The sequence below is a fragment of the Solanum lycopersicum genome, chromosome 4 (assembly GCF_036512215.1).
Source record: "Solanum lycopersicum chromosome 4, SLM_r2.1".
Taxonomy (NCBI): Eukaryota; Viridiplantae; Streptophyta; class Magnoliopsida; order Solanales; family Solanaceae; genus Solanum; species Solanum lycopersicum.
Genome location: NC_090803.1, coordinates 62,170,646 through 62,194,031, shown reverse-complemented (window position 1 = coordinate 62,194,031; position 23,386 = coordinate 62,170,646). Strand labels below are relative to the sequence as shown.

The following is a 23,386-nucleotide window of genomic DNA, read 5'->3' as shown; positions in this document are numbered from 1 at the left end:
CGGAGTGTCACGTTCCGACACCAGGATAGTATATGAGGAGCGGAGTGTCACGTACCGACACGAGAGTAATAAAGATAATGAATCTTGAAAGATGTTAATATACTCAATCTAATGAACCTAAATCCCAAATGAGTATGATGAGGAGGCGTGAGTCCTCATTGATGAGCTTGGTGTTGTAATCAAGGGTTATGATAATTGTAAATGCTGCATGCTAAGGATATTAGTTGATTTTATGATGTTATCTGATATATACTGTTTTCTATTTTGAGTTGGCCGATGATATCTACTCAGTACCCGTGTTTTGTACTGACCCCTACTTTTATGTTTTCTTCTTGTTTAATTGTGGAGTGCAGCAAACGTGCCGTCATCTTCGAATCAACAGTAACTCTAGCCAGTCTTCATTACTCCGGATATCAGGGTGAGCTAATGCTTCTAGCTTGGACTGGATCTTCCTCTTCATGTCTTGATGCCTTGAAGTTCCGGCATGGACTAGCTTTTATGTATTTTAGCTTCTTAGAAACTCTTAGATTTAGTAATTTGAAGTAGATGTTCTTGTGACGATGACTTCTAGATTTTGGGAAATAATAGTTATTGAATTGGTTTTTATTAATGAGTTTAAGTCTTCCGCATTACTTTATGTTGATAGTACATTGAAATGTTAAGGTTTAGATTTGATTGGTTCGCTCACACAGGAGGGTAAGTGTGGGTGACAGTCGCGACCCGATTTGGATCGTGACAAATGACTTCTTCTTAGAAAGTATACACTAATGCATATTGTTCTTAAATTTTAATATAACTAATCACACAATTGATAAGAAATAATATTAGAATAATTATTTTCAAACCAATCAACCCCTAAGTGTAACCGATGTTAGAATAGTTGTAATATAAAGAAAAAATTCTCATATTATTGGGAGAAGCCATTTTTTTAAAGTCCCTTTAAGGTCTAGTCAATTTAGCCATTTAATAGAGTAAGTCTACTTTTATATATATAACATTTATTTAATTGAGTTGGACTTGGGCTTGGAGCAGGCCGAGTCAGATCTTCAACTAAGTTTTATTTTTTTTTAATTTATTTTGAACAAATTGTTTATTTTAAAATTTAAAATTAATATTTTAATTTTAAATGAAACAATTTTTTTTTGTATGTTCAAATAGAGAGTAACAAAAGTTTTATCTTTTCAAAAGGAAGCAATGGTGATTATTCAAAAATTGAGTGTCTCTTTCATAAAAAGTCATTTGTACATGAAGGAGCATGACTGTTCAGAAAAATAATCTCTGTTCAAATAACATAAATAGTGTTACGGAAGTTGAATATATAGAAAGTGATGGAATCACAACTGCTATATTTAAATGTGGCTAATAAATAGTAAATGAGACAATAACAGAAAGAACGCCAGAAATTAACGAGGTTCAGCAAACTTTTGTTTTCTCTTGCCTAGTCCTCGGACACAACCAATCAATATTTATTTCACTCCAAAAGAGTACAAGTGAAATACTACAAGAGAGAAAGAAGAACAAACGCCTTAGGAGATGAGAAGGCAAGTTAGAGGTGTGTTACAAATGAATTAGGAGCTACCTATTAATAGGAGTGAATTCTTCCTATTGATGTCATCCATGACATCACAATATGTCAAAATGTCAACATTTACCTTGTGAAATCAATTTATGGTTCAACTAAATTTCACCTACAAAAGGTGCTATCTTGACTTTTCTACTAATGAAGAATTATCCTCCTAACTACCATATCTTCTCATCAATTCATTTTTGAATCTTGTCAAATTTAACAAAAGTCACCTGTGTTCATGAAAGATTATTATGACTATTATAAAAAATCATTTCTTAAGTTCTAAAAAAACGAAGCTTTTCCTAAAAGAATATATAAGCAATAATTTTTCACGGCTCAAAGTTTTTAATGTATGTGTCATCTTTCTTCTAACAATCGTCCAATAAATTTCAGTGATTTATATAATAAATTGATCTTGCATTGAGCACTTCAACAGTGTTTGTGCATTATCTTATGAGTTGTTAATGTTGTAACTTACAAGTCAAATTCTTGTTGTCTCTCCACTTGCAATGGCTAAATCTGTGGTCTAATCAAATTAAATTTGTATTTTTATGTCTACCTTAAGATAAGAGTATATTTTTTTTTTCCCAAATGAAATTTCCTGTGTTTCCTTTCGTCCTAGCAAACATAATATCTTAGAAATATAATCCATTGCTTAGATATGTAGACTGCACGAGTGGCCTCCTTGTCGATTTTTCAAATTTCATTTCCTACGTAAGATTTGAATATGCATGCATTTAATAACATGTTTTTCATTTGACTACGCAAAGAGGCCCTGCACGACCCTCCTTTTTAGTGTGTGTATATATATATATAATAAAATAAAAGTAGATCTAACAGATAATATGAAGCTTTAACGACAAAAATGTATTTAATAGAGCTCGAAAAGAGTTAGATAATGCAAAGACCCTAATTATATCTACCTTTACATGATAAAATATGAGGCTTTCAAGTGATATATTAAGAAATTCATCTAATTTGAGATCGCTACGTATAAATTTATTAATATTTAATATTGATTCCGCCTAATGTCCCTTTATGGGTATATATTCTATTCGTTTTACAAAGAATGATCTGATTTGACTTGACATGGTATTTTTAAGAATATAAAAAGACTTTTAAATCTTGTGGTTCTAAATTAAATTAACGTCAAATGTACAAAATTATCCTTTAATTTTATGGCCTTAAACATATCACATTGAAAATTGAATTTAAAATATTACCAAGAAACGAAAAAAATCATATTTATTTTACAATTTTACATTTAGTGTTCAAAATCCATTTGAAATTATATTACCAACAAAAATTCTTTCACAAAATAATCTCATTATTACACCGTAAACTCATATTTATCTTTTATGGATATATATCATAAGAGAAAGTAGAAGATAATAGCTGACAAATTATTATGGAGTAACTCATATCATATGTATTAATTACATCTACTACATTAGCCACATGTGTAGGTTTTGACTTCTTTACATATTAAATACTAAATTAAGAGAAGTAGATAAGATGGGACCAAGTGCTAAGCCGTATATAGCTGCCCCACCAAGTTTACATATTTTCCCTCTAATTGGCTATTGCTTTGGGTCCTATCTACAAAGTAGTTAAATCTTTTCGTCTACGAGATATTTCGACACGTATTACTTCAATTATTTCGATTTCTCTAGCATTATTAATTAAGTGAACGTGGTTTTTTTTTAAAGACACTTAAATTTGACGGTATTTTAACATATGTCACTTTTTTTTTCGGTTCAATTTAAACGTCTTGTTTTCTTTTTTGATTTATTTTTCTACGTTTAGTAAGTTTTTAAATTTAACATTTTATACAATAATTTTAAGATAGAAAACTCAAAAGTATCTCTTTAATTTATTTAATTTCAATCAAACTAAAACAATTAAACTAAGATGTAATGAGTGCAAAATTTCTAAGGCTACAAAAACATAACGCCACCATTTTAAATTATATAAATTTCGATCCATATTAAAAATATATATTATCTTATCATATTAACATTAGAATAATTACAACTTATAAAATACTGTTTTTTCTAACTTTTTTATCAATATCAATCTAGCATTTAGTTTTAAATTAAGGAGTTAATCTAATAAATTCATTTTCAAAAATTAGTCTAATTGATTTCTGAGAAACAAAAGGTACCATATAAATTTAAACGGAGAAAGCAATATATATTTCTTATTTTTGAACCAGATAAAAATATGAGAAAAAGTCATGATTATGTTCTATATATTCTATTTTCTAGTGAAACCACAGTGTCTAATCAGTGTTTCTGTGTGTTGGTATACTAATCAATGCTGTCTGGCTTCCTTTCCAATTGACAAACATAACGTGGACAGTAAATATATGGCTTATACGATCGATCTATTTAATAATATTTATCTACTTTAAAAACCAATACATGCAGTATAAATATATAGTAATTAATTATATAGGAAATCTTACTTCAACCTTTATACGTCGATCCACGAATCAAAAGTGTCAAAAATATCACTATCCAAATCAATATATACCGAGTTTTAGTAATCCATAAAGGTAGGTGGCCTTAATTAATTATACGTGTTACATGTAAATTTATTGCAAAATGCAAATATTGGTTGTACATAAATTGAAGAATTGAAGAGAAACAGTTATGATCGAGTAGTTTTCATGATCCTATCCAAAAATTTGACTACATGCAAGGATCTTGATTGAAATTAAATGTTGAAAAAGTATTAATAAGAACCAAACAAGTTGATTAGTTAACTTAAATATTCAACAAATACATGCACGAAAATTAAAGATAATTGGATAGATAAGAGGGAGTTGCTCAGATAATAAATATTTCTCTTGTTTTCAGTTCTAAGATTTTCACGAATTTAAATTATCATGAAGAGAACAAAATAGAAGGGAGCTCCTCGATAAGGCGACATCAGCAAACAAAATCTAGGAAGGGGTGAGTGCATGTATATTAACGAAAAGAGAGATTAAATTGACATGCTACGTACCACAAATTCAACTAAATTAATAATACCATGGAAATAATTAAGTAAATAAATTGAGCGTTTATTATATACTTAGCACGATGCTATATTAGCTGAACGTACATGCATGCATTGTCAATAATTATCGAAACTTGTTGTGGTATGGCCTTGCCAACGACCCATAATTCATTTAATTTATTCTCCCCACAAAATAATGGAATGCCCATAATGCTCACATTCAGTGCATTTGCATGCCTATTTGTAACTTTTACGGTAATTCGGAAAGGGAAAAAAGTATTAAATAGACCAGAAAATTTAGTCTCAATTTAGTTAGAAAATAATAAAATATATATAATATTTTTTTATTTTAAAATAAATTGAATTTTTTTGGTTAAAAGGTATTAAAATCAAAAGATAAAAATATTTTAAAAGGTAAAATAACATTTAAAAAAAATTATTCTGATCAAAAAGATTTTTTCATTCGAAAAAATAAAACGAACTTTTGATTTTTGGGGGATTTTCAATGCTAGTTGAGCAACAAAAGTTTGCTTTAGGTAAAAAGATGTAGTAGCTAGAGTACTTAATTTACAATCGAACCTATAATTATGAAGTTTATGAATTTAATTGAAGGTATGTTAATAAAAATAGTTGGTATTTTGCATGAACAATTAGTTTTTCAAGGGATGTATCCGTTGAAAACATCACTTACATTATAATCGAGTGCCAAGTACTTAATTAACTCATTGTTTTAGTTATTGAAAGTTTTTCATTTAATATTTTTTCAAGAACTTCCTAATTTCTAAATTGTCTAATGTTAAGGTGGGTTAAATTTTTTACACTTTTCCAGTAAAAGCTTATACTCATTTTTTATTTTTACGTGATTGTATAACTCTGACCATTAAAATTATAACTTCAGTTTTTTTTAAAATAGTTTTTTATTAATTAAATTTTAAAAATTAATCAAATTAACTCTTATAAATCAAAATACTACCAGTAAAATTAAATAGAAAATGTATATTTATCTGTCGAAGTTCATTAGTTATTTTAAGTTTCCCAAAACTAATTATATCAAGATTCAAGACGCATATTCCCGTCACCATAAGCAACTCCAAGGTCCACCGCCCCCTGCTAATCTTAATCTAAAGTCGTACATCAAGAAGTCGTAGCCCTATATTACCTCTACGATTATACTCCTGTCTCAAATTATCTGTTATAATTTTTAAAAATTATAATTATCTCATATTATTTTTCATTTTAGAAGATTAAGACTTTTCATAATTAATGTTACGAACTATGAACTTATATCCTCAAATACTTTTCATGATTAATGTTTTTTAAGGGGCATGTTAAAATAAAAATATTACTGATAATTTAAAACGGAGAAAGTATACGCGACATATTTTAGGTTTCTTAATTAATACAATTGTTTAATACTGCTAGCTTGCATAACGTCATGCATGCACAAGCTACATAATTTAAAAACAAAAGCTTCTTGGACTGATAATTAAATTAAGATGTTACTTAAATCTCTATTTAAACCATTGATCTTTTTGAGATACTACTAAAGAAATTTAAAAATTACGTCGACTTTTCTTGGGAAGAGCTTCGAACACATGCTCATTGCCCACTTGACACACTACCAATCCCTCTTTGCAACATTTGGATTACTTTATTCACCCTCCAAACGTGTCAAACAAATCGGATTAAATTGAATTTGAACGATGAAATGAATTAATAAACGAAGGAGTCGTTAGTTTAGATTGTGTCGCATCCCCATTTTGAATTATTATATACACCAAGTGAGAGCCAATTTAATTTATAATCTTTCTTCTCATAGCTACATATGAAGATTGAAACCCCTACTTTACAAACATATTCATGCATCTCATCATCTATATATACCCTCATCACTTCACCCCGTACCTATATCCAAATTCATAATCCAACTTTCTTTAAAGAAAAAAACTTCATTTATTCTATAAACATTTCTCATGGGTTCCTTTAATTATTCCAAAACCCCTTACCCACTTGTTGTTCTTATTTTTCTCAGCTTGCTCCACATTACTTATGCAACAAGAAACTTGTTTTCACTATATCAACCACCTCCAATGAGTCTTACATACCATAATGGTGATTTATTAGAAAGTGAGCTAAAAATATCGATTATTTGGTATGGAAAATTTTCACCTGCCCAAAAATCTATTATTGTTGATTTTCTTCAATCTCTAAATTCTCCTAGTAAAATTTGGTCACGTAAAACACCCACCGTTACAAAATGGTGGCAAACTATCCAAACCTACTTGACAAAAGCGGGTAAAAAAGAGACCCGTTTAGTTCTATCGAATCAATTCACGGACGAAAATTGTTCAATTGGAAAAACCCTAAAAAAATCCCAAATATCAGAATTGGCTCACTCGAAAAAAGGTGAATTAATTTTAGTCCTAACAGCCCAAGATGTTGTAGTGGAAGGCTTCTGCATGGGCAATTGCGGGTATCACGGGTCGGGTCAAGGAAAAAGATCCGTTTTCATATGGGTGGGTAATTCAGCAACTCAATGTCCGGGTCAATGCGCGTGGCCGTTTCACCAACCTATTTACGGGCCCCAAGCCAAGCCGTTGGGTGCGCCAAACGGTGACGTGGGTGCGGATGGCATGGTTGTAAATATAGCGAGTCTTTTGGCTGGAGTAGTAACGAACCCGTACGGAAACGGTTACTACCAAGGCCCGGCTGAAGCCCCGTTAGAGGCGGCTTCGGCTTGCGCCGGGCTGTACGGTAAAGGGGCTTATCCGGGTTATGCGGGTGAGCTGCTTGTGGATTCGATTACCGGTGCAAGCTATAATGCACATGGTACAAACGGAAGAAAGTATCTATTGCCTGGGCTTTTTGATCCAAATAAATCAGCTTGTTCAACTATCGTCTAGTACAATTCTGTGGGAAGTTATGTAAATTATGTTTATACAGGAAGCTTTTTAACATTTACTTTTTAGAAAATGCAATTTTCATATTGCGTGTCGTACTTAATATATATTTTGCTATCGATATATGGTTGTTTGATTAGCTATAGAATTTATCAACAATAGAAGTCTTTTGAAACTTAGAATTATAAACGCGTCACAATACTTATGTGGAACACTTATTGTGATACTAAAACTATATTTGTCCTTATCTAGAACATTATGCCTCCAACAATTTATCAAAAAAGAAAGTATGAAGATGGTTTCTTTACGTAATGAACATTGATAAAAATATGATTGAGTATCTCTTAGAAATTAATATTTCAAGTTAATTATTGAATTGTACATTCGGTGTTACTTTGATTTGTTCATGAATGATTTAGTTGTTGATTGAAATTTTAATTTTTAATTAAAAGAATGTCCATAAATTGTGATACCCTTATACCAAACACCGAATCAAAGAATCGAACTTCTGAAAAAATAACACCAACACCAAACAAAAAAACAAAGAAGTGAATCAAAGAATCAAATTATTTCAATTTTGATTTAATTTTTCGATATTTATATTCACTTTGCTGTATTCATATAATATAGATACGTTGCATATACATGTAAAATAGTGACCGGGATGCTTTGGGCCAGTAAACTTGGTAAATGGACCTGAGATTAAAACTTGGGCTATATTCCCACTTCACGTTTATTAGAAATAATAAATGGCACCTATAGATTAAAGGTTAAACTACATAAATTTCATTAGTTTACATATTAATTATTTAAATTTTTAATAATTTTAAATATTAATTTTTTTTATCATATTTTATATATCCGTGAGATATATATATTTGTCGAATTTTAAAATTAAGATACGTATTTTATTTATTTGAATTAATTGGTTATAACCAAATTCCTTAATATAAGGCGGAAATCAAGGAGTGTATATATTTTAATTAATTTCATTATATTATTATTTGAAATAATAAAATTTATTAATTTGATCTATTTTCAATATATGATGTATCCAACAAACAAAACACTTAGATACGTATCATACAAGTAGATTCATATGTACTATAGAAGTATCGAATATTAATTTCGTGTATTTGTTATACATGTCTAGTATTAATTTCATGTATCCATTTATATGATAATATTAATTTCATATACCTATTTATACGATGATATTAATATCATGTATTTATTTATATGATAATATTAATTTCATGTATCTATTTATAGTTTTAATTTTAATTTCATGTATCTAGTATTAATTCGATGTATCAAGTATCAATTCATACATTATATTCAAAAACATGTGTCTCGGATACATAACAATATTCATACTATTTTCTGAATTATGAGCCATTAAAATGGAGCAAACAATATAAAAACCCTACAATAATTTGGCTAGAAAAAAATCTAAACCATAGAGTCAAATACATGATACGATTGAAAATAAATATACAATAGAAAAAACTAAAGATAATCTTACTTTGTCACTTTAACTAATGCTAATTATGTAGAGTTTGATATAAATTTAGCACATGCAAAAGAAAATAAAAATGATTAAGAAAAAAGAAATACGTGTGAGAGTGAGAATGAGATACAATATTTTTTGTGATAGAGGAATTAAACGTTTAATGAAAAAGAAGAAAAAGGGGTAGTGGTGGGATTTTTAAGATAACTATTCATTATCACATTTGATGGGATTGTGTATCTGATTTAATTTTTTATAAATATGATATATTTTTAAAAAAAAAGTGGTATTCTATTTAATATTTTTAAAGTAGAAAAAAAATATGTATATGTGATAATTAAGTATGGGTAGATTGTAGTTTTTCCTAGACTAAATAGGTAAAAGTTAAAATATAGCCCATTTTTAATTTATTGGCAAAAAAAGTATTTTCTTTTATTTATTAGGCTTCAATAATTATTTTGTTTTTTCTTAAAAAGTGTATTTATGTTCCCCTAAATTTATTGTAAACACGTTTGATTGCTGCTTCTTTTTTTCTTGAAAAAGTAAAATTATTGTTTTATTCTTCTTCTTTTTGTCTCTCCTTTGTTGTCAATCATTTTATAATAGACTTTTCTTTTGTCTCCTTTATTTTTTTGATTTTTTTTATTTATTTTGTTTATGAAAATCAAATATAACAATATGTTTATTAATGGGTACTTCTTATAATAATCTTTTATATATAATTTTGTGTTTGTCCAAATAATTATTGAATTTCATGATTTGTGAGATTGAAGTTTTTGCGAAAATTTATGCTATTAATACTTTTTTTTAATTCTAAAATCTTTTTCATATGCATATTTGTTGCTTTTCTATATTTTTTTTTTATTCTCCTTAGTTTACTTTGTTTATGCAGAACAAATGTATGTTTATCCATTGATCCTCCTAAATCTTCATTTAATATATAATTATTTAGTGTTTTTTTCCCCACTTGATTTGTGAAATAAATAATTTAAATTTTTTGGGGCAAAAATTCAGATTATAGTATTTGGAATTTTTGTTTTCAATTTCATGGGTAATAAATATTCTCATAAGATCCTCCTAAAAAATTACAATGTTGATTTTGTTGAATCAAACCAATGTATACCAATAAATATCCATCTTAATTAGAATAAATGTATACAAATTTATTAGGTGAATAAATCGATAAACACAAACCAATGTATACGTAGTGCAATTACCATATACATAATAAGAATCACATGTACAATTTATAAATAAAAATTAATTTTCATAGGTATCATATTAACTTCATTCTTGTATTCATTATGATATGTAATTATTGGTAACATTCTTATGTATACATTACAAGTTTATGTATGCATGCTACAATTATTGTATACATCAATAAGATTTACACGCCTATTTTTATGAATGAGTTTTTGTGTATACATATAGATTTCTTTTACGTATACATTATGTAATTGCAACTTCAATTATTGTATAATTTTTGCATACGTGTTATTATAGTTTCTAATAAAAAACATTGCCTCTAATATTATTTGATTAATTATTATCTATTATTTGATAATTAATACATATTAATTGAGCCTAATAATATTTTTTTTTACCTTAAAAGTAGTCGCCGTCTTTGGATAAGTTAATTAAAGAATTAAAAAAAATCCTTCCTTAAAAGTTGAATAACCTTTTATTAATGGGTTTATTAATTTTATATAATTTTCTTTATATATATATATATATATATATATATATATATATATATATATATATATATATATATATATATATATATATATTCATTTCTTAAAAGTAGGCAATCGTTTTTAAATAAACTAAATACAATTTCAATTTTGAGCTAAGTTTTTGAGCACTAATCTCAAATCACAGAAGAAATATGTTTTTAACATAAAGAACTAATATAATATATTTTTGTTGGGAGCAGTATTGAGCATTGATATGGAAAAAAGTTCAAACGACTATCGATCTCCATAAATCATGTAGCCATCATGGGTAGAAAAAGGATCATACATTTTAGATGAATCCTTTTCACATAGACTAATGGATCCACTAAGTAGTTCAACTCGTATACCTTTGGATGGGTATAGGATGCTCTGGCAGCGTAAGGTAAATTGATGTATTATTACTATAGCTCTTAAGTGATGGTTGTTGGTTAGAGAAACTCACATAGTAGTAATTGCATGGTTCCTCAAGGGGTTCTGCTTATTATGAACGGGGTTATGGGACTTCATTCATGTCTTGCACAAGTAGACTTTGAGAAGGAGCATGCTATGTATTTTATGATATTATGATTATGATTTGACATCATGTTTTAAATAATATTTCTTTTTCTTTATATTGCACTTTTTTTAAACTTGAAATGAGTTCAGTTAAGAATTCATGAGTTGAGAAGAGCCAAGATAAGAGTTCCTTTCAAAATCTTTTCGAGCCTATGTTGTATTTAGCATACCAACTCGCATACTCGTACATTCAATGTACTGATGTCAGTTGGTCTGCGTCATCTTATGTTGCAGAACATGTAACTAGCATCGATATTTCAGTGCACCGTTGATCCAGTGAGCAATTCAGAGTCTGTCGGTGAGGCTTCTTGCATTTCGAAGGATCTATTTTCATTACTTTCTAGTTAGTTCATTAGGATGTTGTGGGGTTTGTCCCAACACTCCATCTCAATTGTCTTAGAGGTTTTATAGAGAGTCAGATATAAGTCCTTTAATCTGTTCATTATAATTTCTTATTGTTAAGACTTGGGTTGCAACTTTTGCCCAGGTTGAATGTTTAACCTTTGAGAATTCTTAGTTATTTTAGTATTCACTTTAGTGAAGTTCTATTGATCTTTATTAATATGCGTATTGTCTTTCGTTGAATTAAGTAAGCCAGACGAAGGGTTCGATTAGAGCCAGCAATCAGGGTATAGGCTCGAGCATGACATTACGTGTGTTAATTCGAATGGATAACTATAGGCATTTATATATTCAAATGAGGTAAGGACCATGAAATAAAGTTTTTCTATACCCGAAACTAAACTTATAAAGTCAAAATTATAAACATTTGAAGTTTCTTTTATTTACACTAGTCTCTGGTAAAATAGTCATAATGCTTTATTTTAAACACTAAATGATACAAAATAGGTGGTATTTGAAAGAAAACTCATTGTCCTGCAATTTCATAAGTCATGGCTCACCAAATTCATTATGTACTACAATATATGGAAGTATATATTGTTTGCCTTCAAGAGAGACACACATTGATTGCATGTAGTTTTTTGACAATTTTTTTTATAGGTGTTTGTGATGATTTAATAAATTATGTGTGTTAGTTTGAATGGGTAATTATAGGTATTTATAAGCCCAAGATGAGGTATGGACCGTGAAATAAAATTTTTATATTTCCGAAACTAACATCTAAAGCCAAAATTATGAATGTTTGAAATTTTTTTTTATTTACAATTATACTAGTCTCTGATAAAATGGTCATAATACTTTTCTTGAAACATTAAATGATACAAAATTGGTGACATTTGAAAGAAAGCTCATGGTGCAACAATTTTCATATGTCATAGCTCACCGAATTCATTACGTACTAAAAGATATGGTAGTTTACCTAACATAGAAAATCACCTAACATGGAAAATCAATGCTCATTAAAAATAGCTCCAAAAAAATATGCCAATAAAAAATAAAATAAAAATATTTAATACTAAAATACACATTTCATACTATAAATGTAAAAAAAATACAAACATTGCATTACAAATCAGAAACAAACAAACAAACTATCATTTCATATTCCATACCATATTAATATGCAATTCATACAACTAACATCATGTTGACCAATTTTATACGATTTTTTCACCAATAATTCCATTAATATTACACATATCTACAAATAACAAAAAAAAATTACCAAACAAAAAAATAAATATCGTACAATCTTACAACACTTTTAATACAATGAATTTGAAATACAAAATAACACACCATAATATCAATTTGTTTTATATTTTCAGAAAATAACTTTTGCTCATATTTTCAATTTTAATAAACTTTTATAATGTAACATGTTATTGGTCTAAAAAATCGTATATAACATTTTTTATTGTATAATGTAACATGTTTACCTACCAAAATGTGTTGTGAAACAAAAACATGACAAACTTTATTATTAACAGACAGAGATTACAAAAAACAAATCAGAAAACTATAATAAATACCAACATGACGTATCTCATCTTCCACCATGTTTAATTAATATTGATAATTTCTTGTCCATCACAACAAATCACAATTTTTTCACAACAACAAAAAATTGATCAGTAAAAAAAGATGAGAGTATAAATTCTGCAAACACGGATGAAGAGTGAGATACGTGATAGAGAGAAAAAAAGAAGAAGGAAAAATCATGTTTTAATTTGATTTAAACTAATTTGAGCATTTCAAGACTGAATAATTTAAATATTTTTTCAATTCGCTAATTTGTTAATTATCCATCCACAATTCGTGCTACTTACCAATTAATACATAAACATTTTTTCCTTTTTATTTTATTTAAAAAATAAATATTTTCAATTATTTTAAATCGACCTTTTTTTTCTAATAATATGTTATAACTTGAGATATTAAATGTTATATATTGAAGCTCAAAATCTATGCTATAACTTGAAAATATTACTATAAAAAATGCTATATGCAAAATTTACACTTATTTAGCTCCTACCAATAATATATTATTTGGTTTTGATCAAGATGAAGATGAGGAGGAAGAAACAATTTCTCAAAACTAACCAACATATGTTGTGGTGCAATGGTGAGTTTATTTTTTTATCATTAATCAGAGGTTACAAATTTGAGTCATGAATATAGAGAAAATCTTGTTGGGAGCATCACCCATGACTGTTCCTTGGAATGCACAAACCTGATTTATTCGAGGCTCCAATATGGTCTTCGAATACCGAATGAAGAATTAAAGAAGTTTGAAATTTGAGAATTGTTAATGTTCTTTATGAATAATTCTTAAGGAAGAATAAGAAAAAAGAGTACATTTGATTCAAAAACTTCAATTCAAAGTGTTTAACTTTGTTTGGGATGTAAAAAGTGATAAACTGGAGTTAAAAAAAGGCATAGATGAGTTTTTTCTTTAACAACAATGACATAGATAAGACAAACTTTTAAAAGATACTACAAATGAACATTTTTTTAAAATTCAATATCATATTTGAGCATTTTTCCAAGAATATATGTAATAACAATTAATAGTGAGATAACTAATTCAGTTTTTACTTAATTGAATTAGAAACTAGAGTGTAATTAATGCCTAAGACATTAATTATAGAAAATAGCAAGCTAGTGACCAAACTCCCTATTAATTGTGTGTTTGACTTTGTAATTTTTCGTTATTGAAAGTATTAGGGTTAAATTTAATACACTTTGTTCATATTTACTTATTCATAATTTTCAATGATTCTGATTACAAAATCTCATCACAATTAGCATTATAATATGGAAATTGATAATTTTGCAAATAGTAGATTAAAAGCTCACTACAGTATCAATACTTGTGCAAAGATAAATGTTGAATGTGAATGAACTCAAGTCTAATGAAGTAAACCCTTAAATCATCTGTAACCTTTGATTTTGATTAAAATTTGGAGTTGATATAAATAAAAAACAAAACCTCAAATGGTGTCCCACTTGCACTCACATGAGTCGTGACTGATGAAACCAATCACCATAATTATTTCTAATTGCAATAATAATCCTAGGTATTACATCGCTGTAATCGAGATATGCCACGGAGTATCATATAATATGATATAATATAATCTCATCGTTGATTTCAATTTTGTCAATTTGTACGCACATCATTGCAGGATGATAGGAAGATTCACCCTCCGTTTCAAAAAAAAAAAAATTCTATTTTTTTTTATTTTGTTTTAAAAATAAATGACATTTTTTTTGGTAATAATTTTAATTTTAATTTTTTCCACGTGACATGTTTAAGACCACAAAATTAAAGGTCATTTTAATAAATTTGACATAACTTTAATTTAAAACCACTAGATTAAAAAGTCTTTTTTTCTTTTTTTAAACTTTTTTCCAAATCAAACTAGATCATCCTTTTAAGAATCGGGCGGAATATTGTCTAACATGTCGAGGATACCCAGTATTCCTTTTTGTTATATTTTAAATAAATTTTCTCTTTTTACTTATCAAATTAAACACAATTTCTTTCTCTTGGTGTATTCATAGATAAATTATTTATTTTAAATTACTTAAAAAATTATACCCTTAATTTTTATTTTTTTAAGAAGGACGTAAAGTCTATCGTAAATAAATAAAAGTAAGCGAAAAGAGAGTAGATTTTTAAATTAAAAAATAAGCAAATCACTGTATAAAAGTCGTAAAGATACGAATCACCGTCCCTTAAATAAGTTTGAGTAGTATATAATTAACCAATACCACATTAGCTGTTTTCAATTAATTAAAAGAATACTTTAATTTTTATTGCTTGTGTTTTGTATGGAATTCTTCCCTTCATTCAAATAATGGCTTTTTTTTGTATTGGATTCTTTACTTAATTAAAAGATTACTTTAACTTTATGCATGATTTCCCCCCCCCCCCCTTCCCGCCTCTCTCTCTCTCTCTCTTTTTTTTTTTTATAGTTAGCATAGTTATCATTAAATTTACATACTGAATTAGAAATTTGTCAAGAATAATTCATTTTTGAAAAATAAATTAAGTACCTTGATCCTATGAAACATTAGTTATGTTAAATTAACTTTAAAAAACTAAAACATCAATAATTCTATTTAAGGCATTAATCAAAAAGTAATTTGTTAATATTATACTTTTGATTTTTTTCAAACTCTTTTTAAAAATAGAGATAAATAATAATCACTATTTTAGATTAAAAATAATTAAAAAACCCCATTATAAGGAAAGATTATTCTAAATAAATAAATAAATTATTATAATAGATTCTTGGACTTTGAAATTTGAATAATACACATTTTAAACTATAAAAATAAATAAACAATACTCCCATCCCTTGCTCGTGGTCACATAAACTATGTCAAATGGAATCAATTACCAATCAACTAATTAAATGCAATAATCTTCTGTCACTTGTTACACGTTGCATTGAAACTTCAAAGTAGCATGACTTAACCTTTGAGTCGATTCAATTTTACTATAGTCAAATTGTTGCATTATTTAATTATTGTTGTAGATCGTTTTTATAGCAGATTATGCATTATTTTTTTGGATGTGCTATATTTTTTTATTTACGGTTAAAATAATTGCATGTAACAGGGAGTTATATATATTAGAATCGTGTTTCTCTGTATACACCTTCATATGTAGATGTAAGATATTTTGTATAAATTCTATCTTCTCAGATCTTATTATGAAATTTTATCAAATATGTTATTATTATTGTTGTATATTATTAATGATTTATTATTGGGCAAGTCAATCACCGGTTTTATTAGTATATTAATTAATATTAATATGACAGCTGTAACTTAACATACTTATTATATTATTTTTATATAATTATGCTATATTGAATAAATCCGAAGATATATATTAAATTAACGGATGTTAAATTAGTGAACTGGTTGTTCGAAGTGTGGAGTCCATCCAACCAAGAGAATCAGGTAGTTAAATTGTTTTAATTAACATTTTCTTAAACATAGTTTAAGATTTGATAAGAATCGATAAACACCTTCATGATGTATACATTTCAGAAGGCAACAATTACGATAATTATCATTATTTTTTCTAGAGGGTATATGACATGATAATTATTATATGATAACTCGTATATATTTTTCATTTTAGAATCTCTTTTTAAGAAAGCTGTGCGCCAGGCGACAGAAGAAAAAAGAAAGAACAACTCATACCATTAAAATATTAGTACTACTTTTTATATTAGAAAATGTTTAATAGCTATTTTTATGTATAATTTAATTTGTTTGTCCTATTCTATCCGATACGAAATTTATGAAAATAATTTTAATTTTTTGAAATTTATGATTTTAAATATAAAATATGTGATTGATGTAAATACTCGATATGAGTAAATTTTATCCATTCTTTAATCTTTTAGTTTCAAACATACAATATCAAAAATTAAAATTAAAAAGTTACTTATAAGGAAAATTAATATTCTTTGTATGACGACTAAAAGAAAAAGCAAGTTAAATAAATTGAAACGGATAGTTCTAACCGTGTTCATAGTCGTTAAAATTAGGAGGCTTGATATTCAGAAATAGCATTTCTTATTGATTCGAGAAAGTTAAAGCTTCTGATTCTTATTGTATCCACTGCTCAGGTTTTGGAATTCAACTTTGACAACTTCTTTAAGTTCCATATTTCTTGCTTCCCTTTATAATCTTTACTTTGAAATCTCATAATTATCATCTCACTACCTTTTATATATATATATATATATTCTTCAACTAGCCAAAGTCAAAACACATCTTTTCCCCCTTTAGTTACACTTTGAGACAAACCATAATCTTCCCCCCCCCCCCAGGAAATATGGGTTCCACCGGAAATCATGACAAGCCTCATGCAGTTTGCATACCATACCCTGCCCAAGGCCATATCAATCCAATGTTAAAATTAGCCAAAATCCTCAATTACAAAGGATTTCACATCACTTTTGTCAACAATGAATACAATCATAGACGTCTACTCAAGTCTCGCGGCCCTGATTCCCTCAAAGGTTTGCCATCCTTTCGATTCGAGACCATTCCTGATGGCCTCCCACCTTGTGATGCTGATTCAACTCAAGATATTCCTGCTCTATGTGAATCCACTACCAAAACTTGTTTAGGCCCATTCAAGGAATTGCTTGCAAATCTCAATGACACTTGTTCATCTAATGTCCCAACTGTCTCGTGCATCATTTCCGATGGTTGTATGAGCTTCACTCTAGCTGCTGCTCAAGAATTAGGCATCCCTGAAGTTTTCTTTTGGACTCCAAGTGCTTGTGGTTCTTTAGGTTACATGCATTACCATGAACTTGCTAAAAAGGGATACTTTCCACTTAAAGGTATACTCTGTTTCATTGTCCTGTTTTTATATATGTTTGTGTTTTGACATTTGTTCTTGGGGAAATTGTAGATGTAACTGACTTAACGAATGGTTATTTGGAGACGGCTTTGGATTGGATACCAGGCATGAAAGGAATACGTCTGAGGGATTTACCAAGTTTTTTGAGAAGTACAAATTCAGATGATTTTATGTTTAACTTCCTCATCCAAGAAACGGATAGAAGCAAATTAGCTTCTGCTATTGTAATCAATACATTTGATCCATTAGAGAAGGAAGTTCTTGAATCACTTCAACCACTTCTTCCTCCTGTCTACGCGATTGGCCCCCTCCATTTTCTTGTAAAACACATTGAGGACAAGAATTTGGAGCACTTGGGATCCAATCTTTGGAAAGAGGATCCAAAAAGTGTAGAATGGCTTGATTCCAAGAAACCAAATTCTGTTGTTTATGTAAATTTTGGAAGCATCACTGTCATGACCGCAAACCAACTTATTGAATTCGCATGGGGACTTGCCAACAGTCAGATGGAATTTTTTTGGATCATAAGGCCTGATATTGTATCAGGGGAAGAAGCAATTCTTCCACCCGAATTTGTGGAAGAAACTAAAGAAAGAGGGATGTTGACAAGTTGGTGCCCGCAAGAACAAGTCCTAAGCCACCCTGCTATTGGAGGGTTCTTGACTCACAGTGGATGGAATTCGACCCTTGAAAGTATTGGCAATGGTGTGCCAATGATCTGCTGGCCATTCTTCGCGGAACAACAGACTAATTGTTGGTTCAAATGCACCCAATGGGGAATCGGGATGGAAATTGACAATAATGTGAAAAGGGATGAAGTTGAAAGTCTTGTGAGAGAGTTGATGGTGGGCGAGAAAGGTAAAGATATGAAGAAAAAGGCAATGGAATGGAAGAAATCAGCTGAAGAAGCAGCTGCAAAACCAACAGGATCATCTTATGTGAACATAGACAAATTGATCAATGAAATTCTTTTCAAACATTAGGTGGTTCATTTTCTATGTTGATGTCAGATCCTTTAATTCATGTTTTTCTATTTTCTGTTATATTTTGACTTGGTATTGTAATAGTAATACTATGATCCAAAAATAAAAAAAGTCTTTTTGTCCCCAACAAATTTTGAAACACTAATAACCATGGGTATCGATCATATTAAAGTCTTTTTGATCCAAATAAATCAGCTCGCTCAACAAGTAGTTAGTTCTGTTGGAAGGTGTGCATACAAATCTATCCTAAGAACTATAAAATTGCTAGTACATATCCATAATTACTCAAAGCAAGCCTAATTTCAGTGAACTAAACTTCATTTTTTTCATATTAATTATCATAGTAGGAGTTTAATTTGGTTAATTACATCTTAATTAAAATTGATATCCCTTTATGAAATGAGATGGTACCTGCTATCTAACTTTCAACTCAGAAAACCAAATAAAGCCAAAAGATAATTCAAACATACTCTTAAATTATATTTTTGGTGTTAACTTAGTAGAGCGAAGCTACCTTTGACCATACCTTTAGATTAATTTGGTATGCCAAACTCAAATTAAGCTATACCTTTTACTTATCAATGATCAATGCAGGTCGGTAATTTTATATTATTTATAAATTATTTAAATTTTAAGAATATATAAGAAATACTAATTTATTAGATTTATCCTTCTTTTTAATGGGATTTTAATTTATTTTTAAATCTCAAATAGGGATTATATCTCGATTTTTACGAAAACTTTGGGAAAAGTCAGAAAGGATAACATTGACAAATTACTCTTTTATTCACTATATATTTATCTATATTAATAATTAACAAGACTAATTAGTAACTCCCACCTGTCCTGAATGATTGGTGTTTTAGTTTTTAAAAGTTAATTTAAAATAGTTGATGTTTCACAAGATCAAGGTATTTAATTTTTTTTTTGTTAAAAAAACATTATTCTTGACCCATTTCTAGTCTAATATGTAAAAAGGGAAAAAATCTTAATTGAAGTTACTTTAATTAATATCCCTTTTAATTTTAAAAATAAGTGAATTTTAAATTACGATATTCAATGTAAATAAGAACTCATCAATTTGTTATGAACTGCAGTTAAAGGTATAAAAGTGTGGTTGCATGGATTCGATCCTTGAATCTGGCAATAACAGGAAATGGGAAGGTTAACATAAATATAAAATGAACAGATGAGATTGAAAGTTGATTAATGAAAGTTGAGGGTGAGGATTATGACACGTGGGTACAGGTTGGTGGTGGAGGTTGTTATAAGTAGTCTTGCTGGAAGAGAGAGAGAAATAACTGAAAAATAAGAGTCACACCAATTCTCTTCTCTGCTTCCTTCTCTCTTCTTCGATCCAAATTCTTCTCTTCTCAGTCTTCTTCTTCTACTTCTTCTTTTTTTCCTTGCAGATCATCAATGGCGTAGCAGTAGGTTCCATAGTTGTAGTATCAGTAGTTGTAATAAAGGACTTTGATATCAATAAATTCTACAGTTGGTTTCCTTTCTGCATTTTTTGATTTTGTTGGTGGATTGAGCTTGTGATCTTAGATCATAACACTTGGTATCAGAGCCTTCGAACTTGTGCAATGGCTGAGGACACACGCTGAAAGATTACAGAGGATAAGATAGCAAGGCACGATGAAATGCTCTCCGATCTGCTGAATTCGCAAGAGGAAGTATGCAATGCTCAAGCTGGAATTCAAGGAGCATTAGATTTAATTTTGGAGAGATTAGGAGTGTTGGAAAGAGCTCCGGTGGTTCCGAATGTGGGAGCAGGCTTACTACCTATTCCGAATGGGGATAATCGCAATAGATTTCAGCCGAATGCAGTGATGTTACCGAGGTGAGAGTTACCTAGTTTCGCAGGTCAGGAGCCGAAGGTGTGGATTCGAAAGTGTGAGAGATTTTTTACACAATACAGAGTAGGTAATGAACAGAGTGTAGAAATGACTGCTTAATACTTGACTGATGTTGCTGAAGTATGGTATCAGTCGATGGTGTTAAGCGGAGGAATACCGAATTGGATCGAGTTTAAAGAGGATTTAATCAGCAGGTTTGGAGAAATTGTAGCAAGTGATGTGGTGGAAGAGTTTAACAAGCTACAACAAATCGGTACTGTGGATGAGCTTTTAGGGAGATTTGAAGATCTTAAAGCTCAAATGCTTATACGAAATCCGGCTTTGAACGAAGCTCATTTCTTATCTAGTTTTATTGGAGCTTTGAAGGAGGAAATTAGATTTGAGGTTAAAATGTTCAAACCGAGGACGTTGAAAGAAGCGGTAGAGAAAGCGAGGATGAAGGAAATGGCTATTGAAGCTGCACGAAGGAGGAATAGAACAGTCAACCGAGTGTTGCCGGCAGCTGTGCAGGAAGTAGGAAAAGCATCTAATACGATGGTTAACAGGAATGGGCCTTACCGACTTACTCCTGAAGTTTACGAGTTTAGGAAGTCGAATCACTTGTGTTTCCGTTGTGGAGAGAAATATGGGCCGGGACATATATGCAAAACGAGACAGTTGAATTATTTAACTGGATTCGTTGAGAAGGAAAGAGAAGTTGATCAGATATCAGTATTGGAAGACATGGAAGAGATAACCATTGAAGGAGTATTCGAACAAGAGGTACAACAAGTTGTGTGTCTTAATGCATTAACTGGTCATAACAAAGGAGAGAATACAATTCTTGTCGGGGGGACTGTGAAGAAGCGACAACTAGCAATTTTAATTGATTCGGGAAGCACTCATACCTTCATTGATAAGCATACCATAGCCGCATCAGGCTACCAACCTCATCCGTGTTCTCCTGTACGAGTGACAGTGGCAGATGGTAATTACGTAATGTGCAACTCTCGCTGTAAAATATTTTCGTGGAAAATGCAGGGTAGAATTTTCATAGAAGATTTGCTCATTATTTCCTTGGGTGGTTGTGCATTGGTTTTAGGAAATGATTGGATGAAGAAACATAATCCGACTAAGTTTGGTCATGAGCGGAAGTGTGTTACTATAGGCAGTAAAGCTAATAAATTAGTGCTGCCGGGAATTGTAGGTGAGGGAAGTTTGAGTATGCTATCTAGTGGATCAATGAAAAATATGTTGAAGAAGGGTCAAGCTATAATTGCTCATCTTTTTATGATGAACATGATGACAAACAATGAGGAGGAGGTAATCGATGATGGACTTCAAAATGTGTTGGTTAAATATGCTGATATTTTCGCAGAACCGAAGTCACTGCCACCGACGAGACTGTTTGACCATGCGATACCTCTTAAGCCGGGAGCTATGCCGGTTAGTCTAAGGCCCTATATATATAATTTCCATCAAAAGAATGAGTTGGAAAAGCAGGTGAAAGAGATGCTCAGTAGTGGAATCATACAGGCTAGTCAATCGCCTTATTCTTCACCAGCATTGTTAGTAAAGAAAAAGGATGGAACATGGAGGTTTTGTGTCGATTATAGAGGATTGAATGACTTGACCATTAAGCCAGTGACAATTCTGCAGCGGCAGATGGTCAAACGAAACAATGTGGCTGCTGTTCGGGTTTTGGTTCAGTGGTCTAATCTTCCACCGGAGGATGCCACTTGGGAGGATTATGATTTTTTGAAGGCCAAGTTTCCTGGTTTCGATTCTAATCCTTGAGGTCAAGGATGCTTTGATGGGGAAGGGAATGTTATGAATTACAGTTAAAGGTATAAAAGTGTGGGTTGCAGGGATTCGATCCTTGAATCTGGCAATAACAAGAAATGAGAAGGTTAACAGAAATATAAAATGAACGGATGAGATTGAAAGTTGATTAATGAAAGTTGAGGGTGAGGATTATGACACGTGGGTACAGGTTGTTGGTGGAGGTTGTTATAAGTAGTCTTGCTGGAAGAGAGAGGAATAACTGAAAAATAAGAGTCACACCAATTCTCTTCTCTGCTTCTTTCTCTCTTCTTTGATCCAGATTCTTCTCTTCTCAGTCTTCTTCTTCTTCTTCTACTTCTTCTTCTTTTCCTTGCAGATCATCAATGGCGTAGCAGTAGGTTCCATAGTTGTAGTATCAATAGTTGTAATAAAGGACTTTGATATCAATAAATTTTACAGTTGGTTTCCTTTCTGCATTTTTTGATTTTGTTGGTGGATTGAGCTTGTGATCTTAGGAAGATCATAACACAATTGAATGAATTGCAAACACAAGTCGTAAAAATTAAAATACTTTCTTACCCCTCGAAAATGCCTAAGGAGGTGTAGGTTAATTAGCTACTACTCAAACTTATCTAGAAGATGGTGATGGTATTTTTTTTTTCATGTTTTAGGTAGTGATTTACTTATATTTTAATATAAAT

General features: G+C 29.9%; 3 protein-coding genes across 3 annotated transcripts; all 3 read left to right on the top strand.

Moving 5' to 3' along the window:
* Positions 1 to 6,240: 6,240 nt before the first annotated feature.
* LOC101260130 (protein PHOSPHATE-INDUCED 1-like) lies at positions 6,241 to 7,593 on the top strand. The gene has a single exon (XM_004237882.5). The coding sequence runs from the start codon at positions 6,544 to 6,546 to the stop codon at positions 7,471 to 7,473; it is 930 nt and encodes a 309-aa protein (XP_004237930.2). The 5' UTR covers positions 6,241 to 6,543; the 3' UTR covers positions 7,474 to 7,593.
* A 9,500-nt stretch (positions 7,594 to 17,093) lies between these two features.
* LOC101259836 (7-deoxyloganetin glucosyltransferase-like) lies at positions 17,094 to 19,190 on the top strand. The gene is made up of 2 exons (XM_004237881.5): positions 17,094 to 18,056; positions 18,128 to 19,190. The coding sequence occupies exons 1-2, from the start codon at positions 17,540 to 17,542 to the stop codon at positions 19,057 to 19,059; spliced, it is 1,449 nt and encodes a 482-aa protein (XP_004237929.2). The 5' UTR covers positions 17,094 to 17,539; the 3' UTR covers positions 19,060 to 19,190.
* Positions 19,191 to 20,705: 1,515 nt separating this feature from the next.
* Positions 20,706 to 22,697, top strand: LOC138348221 (uncharacterized). Its single transcript, XM_069296851.1, has 2 exons — positions 20,706 to 20,891; positions 21,054 to 22,697. The coding sequence occupies exons 1-2, from the start codon at positions 20,706 to 20,708 to the stop codon at positions 22,695 to 22,697; spliced, it is 1,830 nt and encodes a 609-aa protein (XP_069152952.1).
* The last annotated feature ends 689 nt before the right edge of the window (positions 22,698 to 23,386 follow it).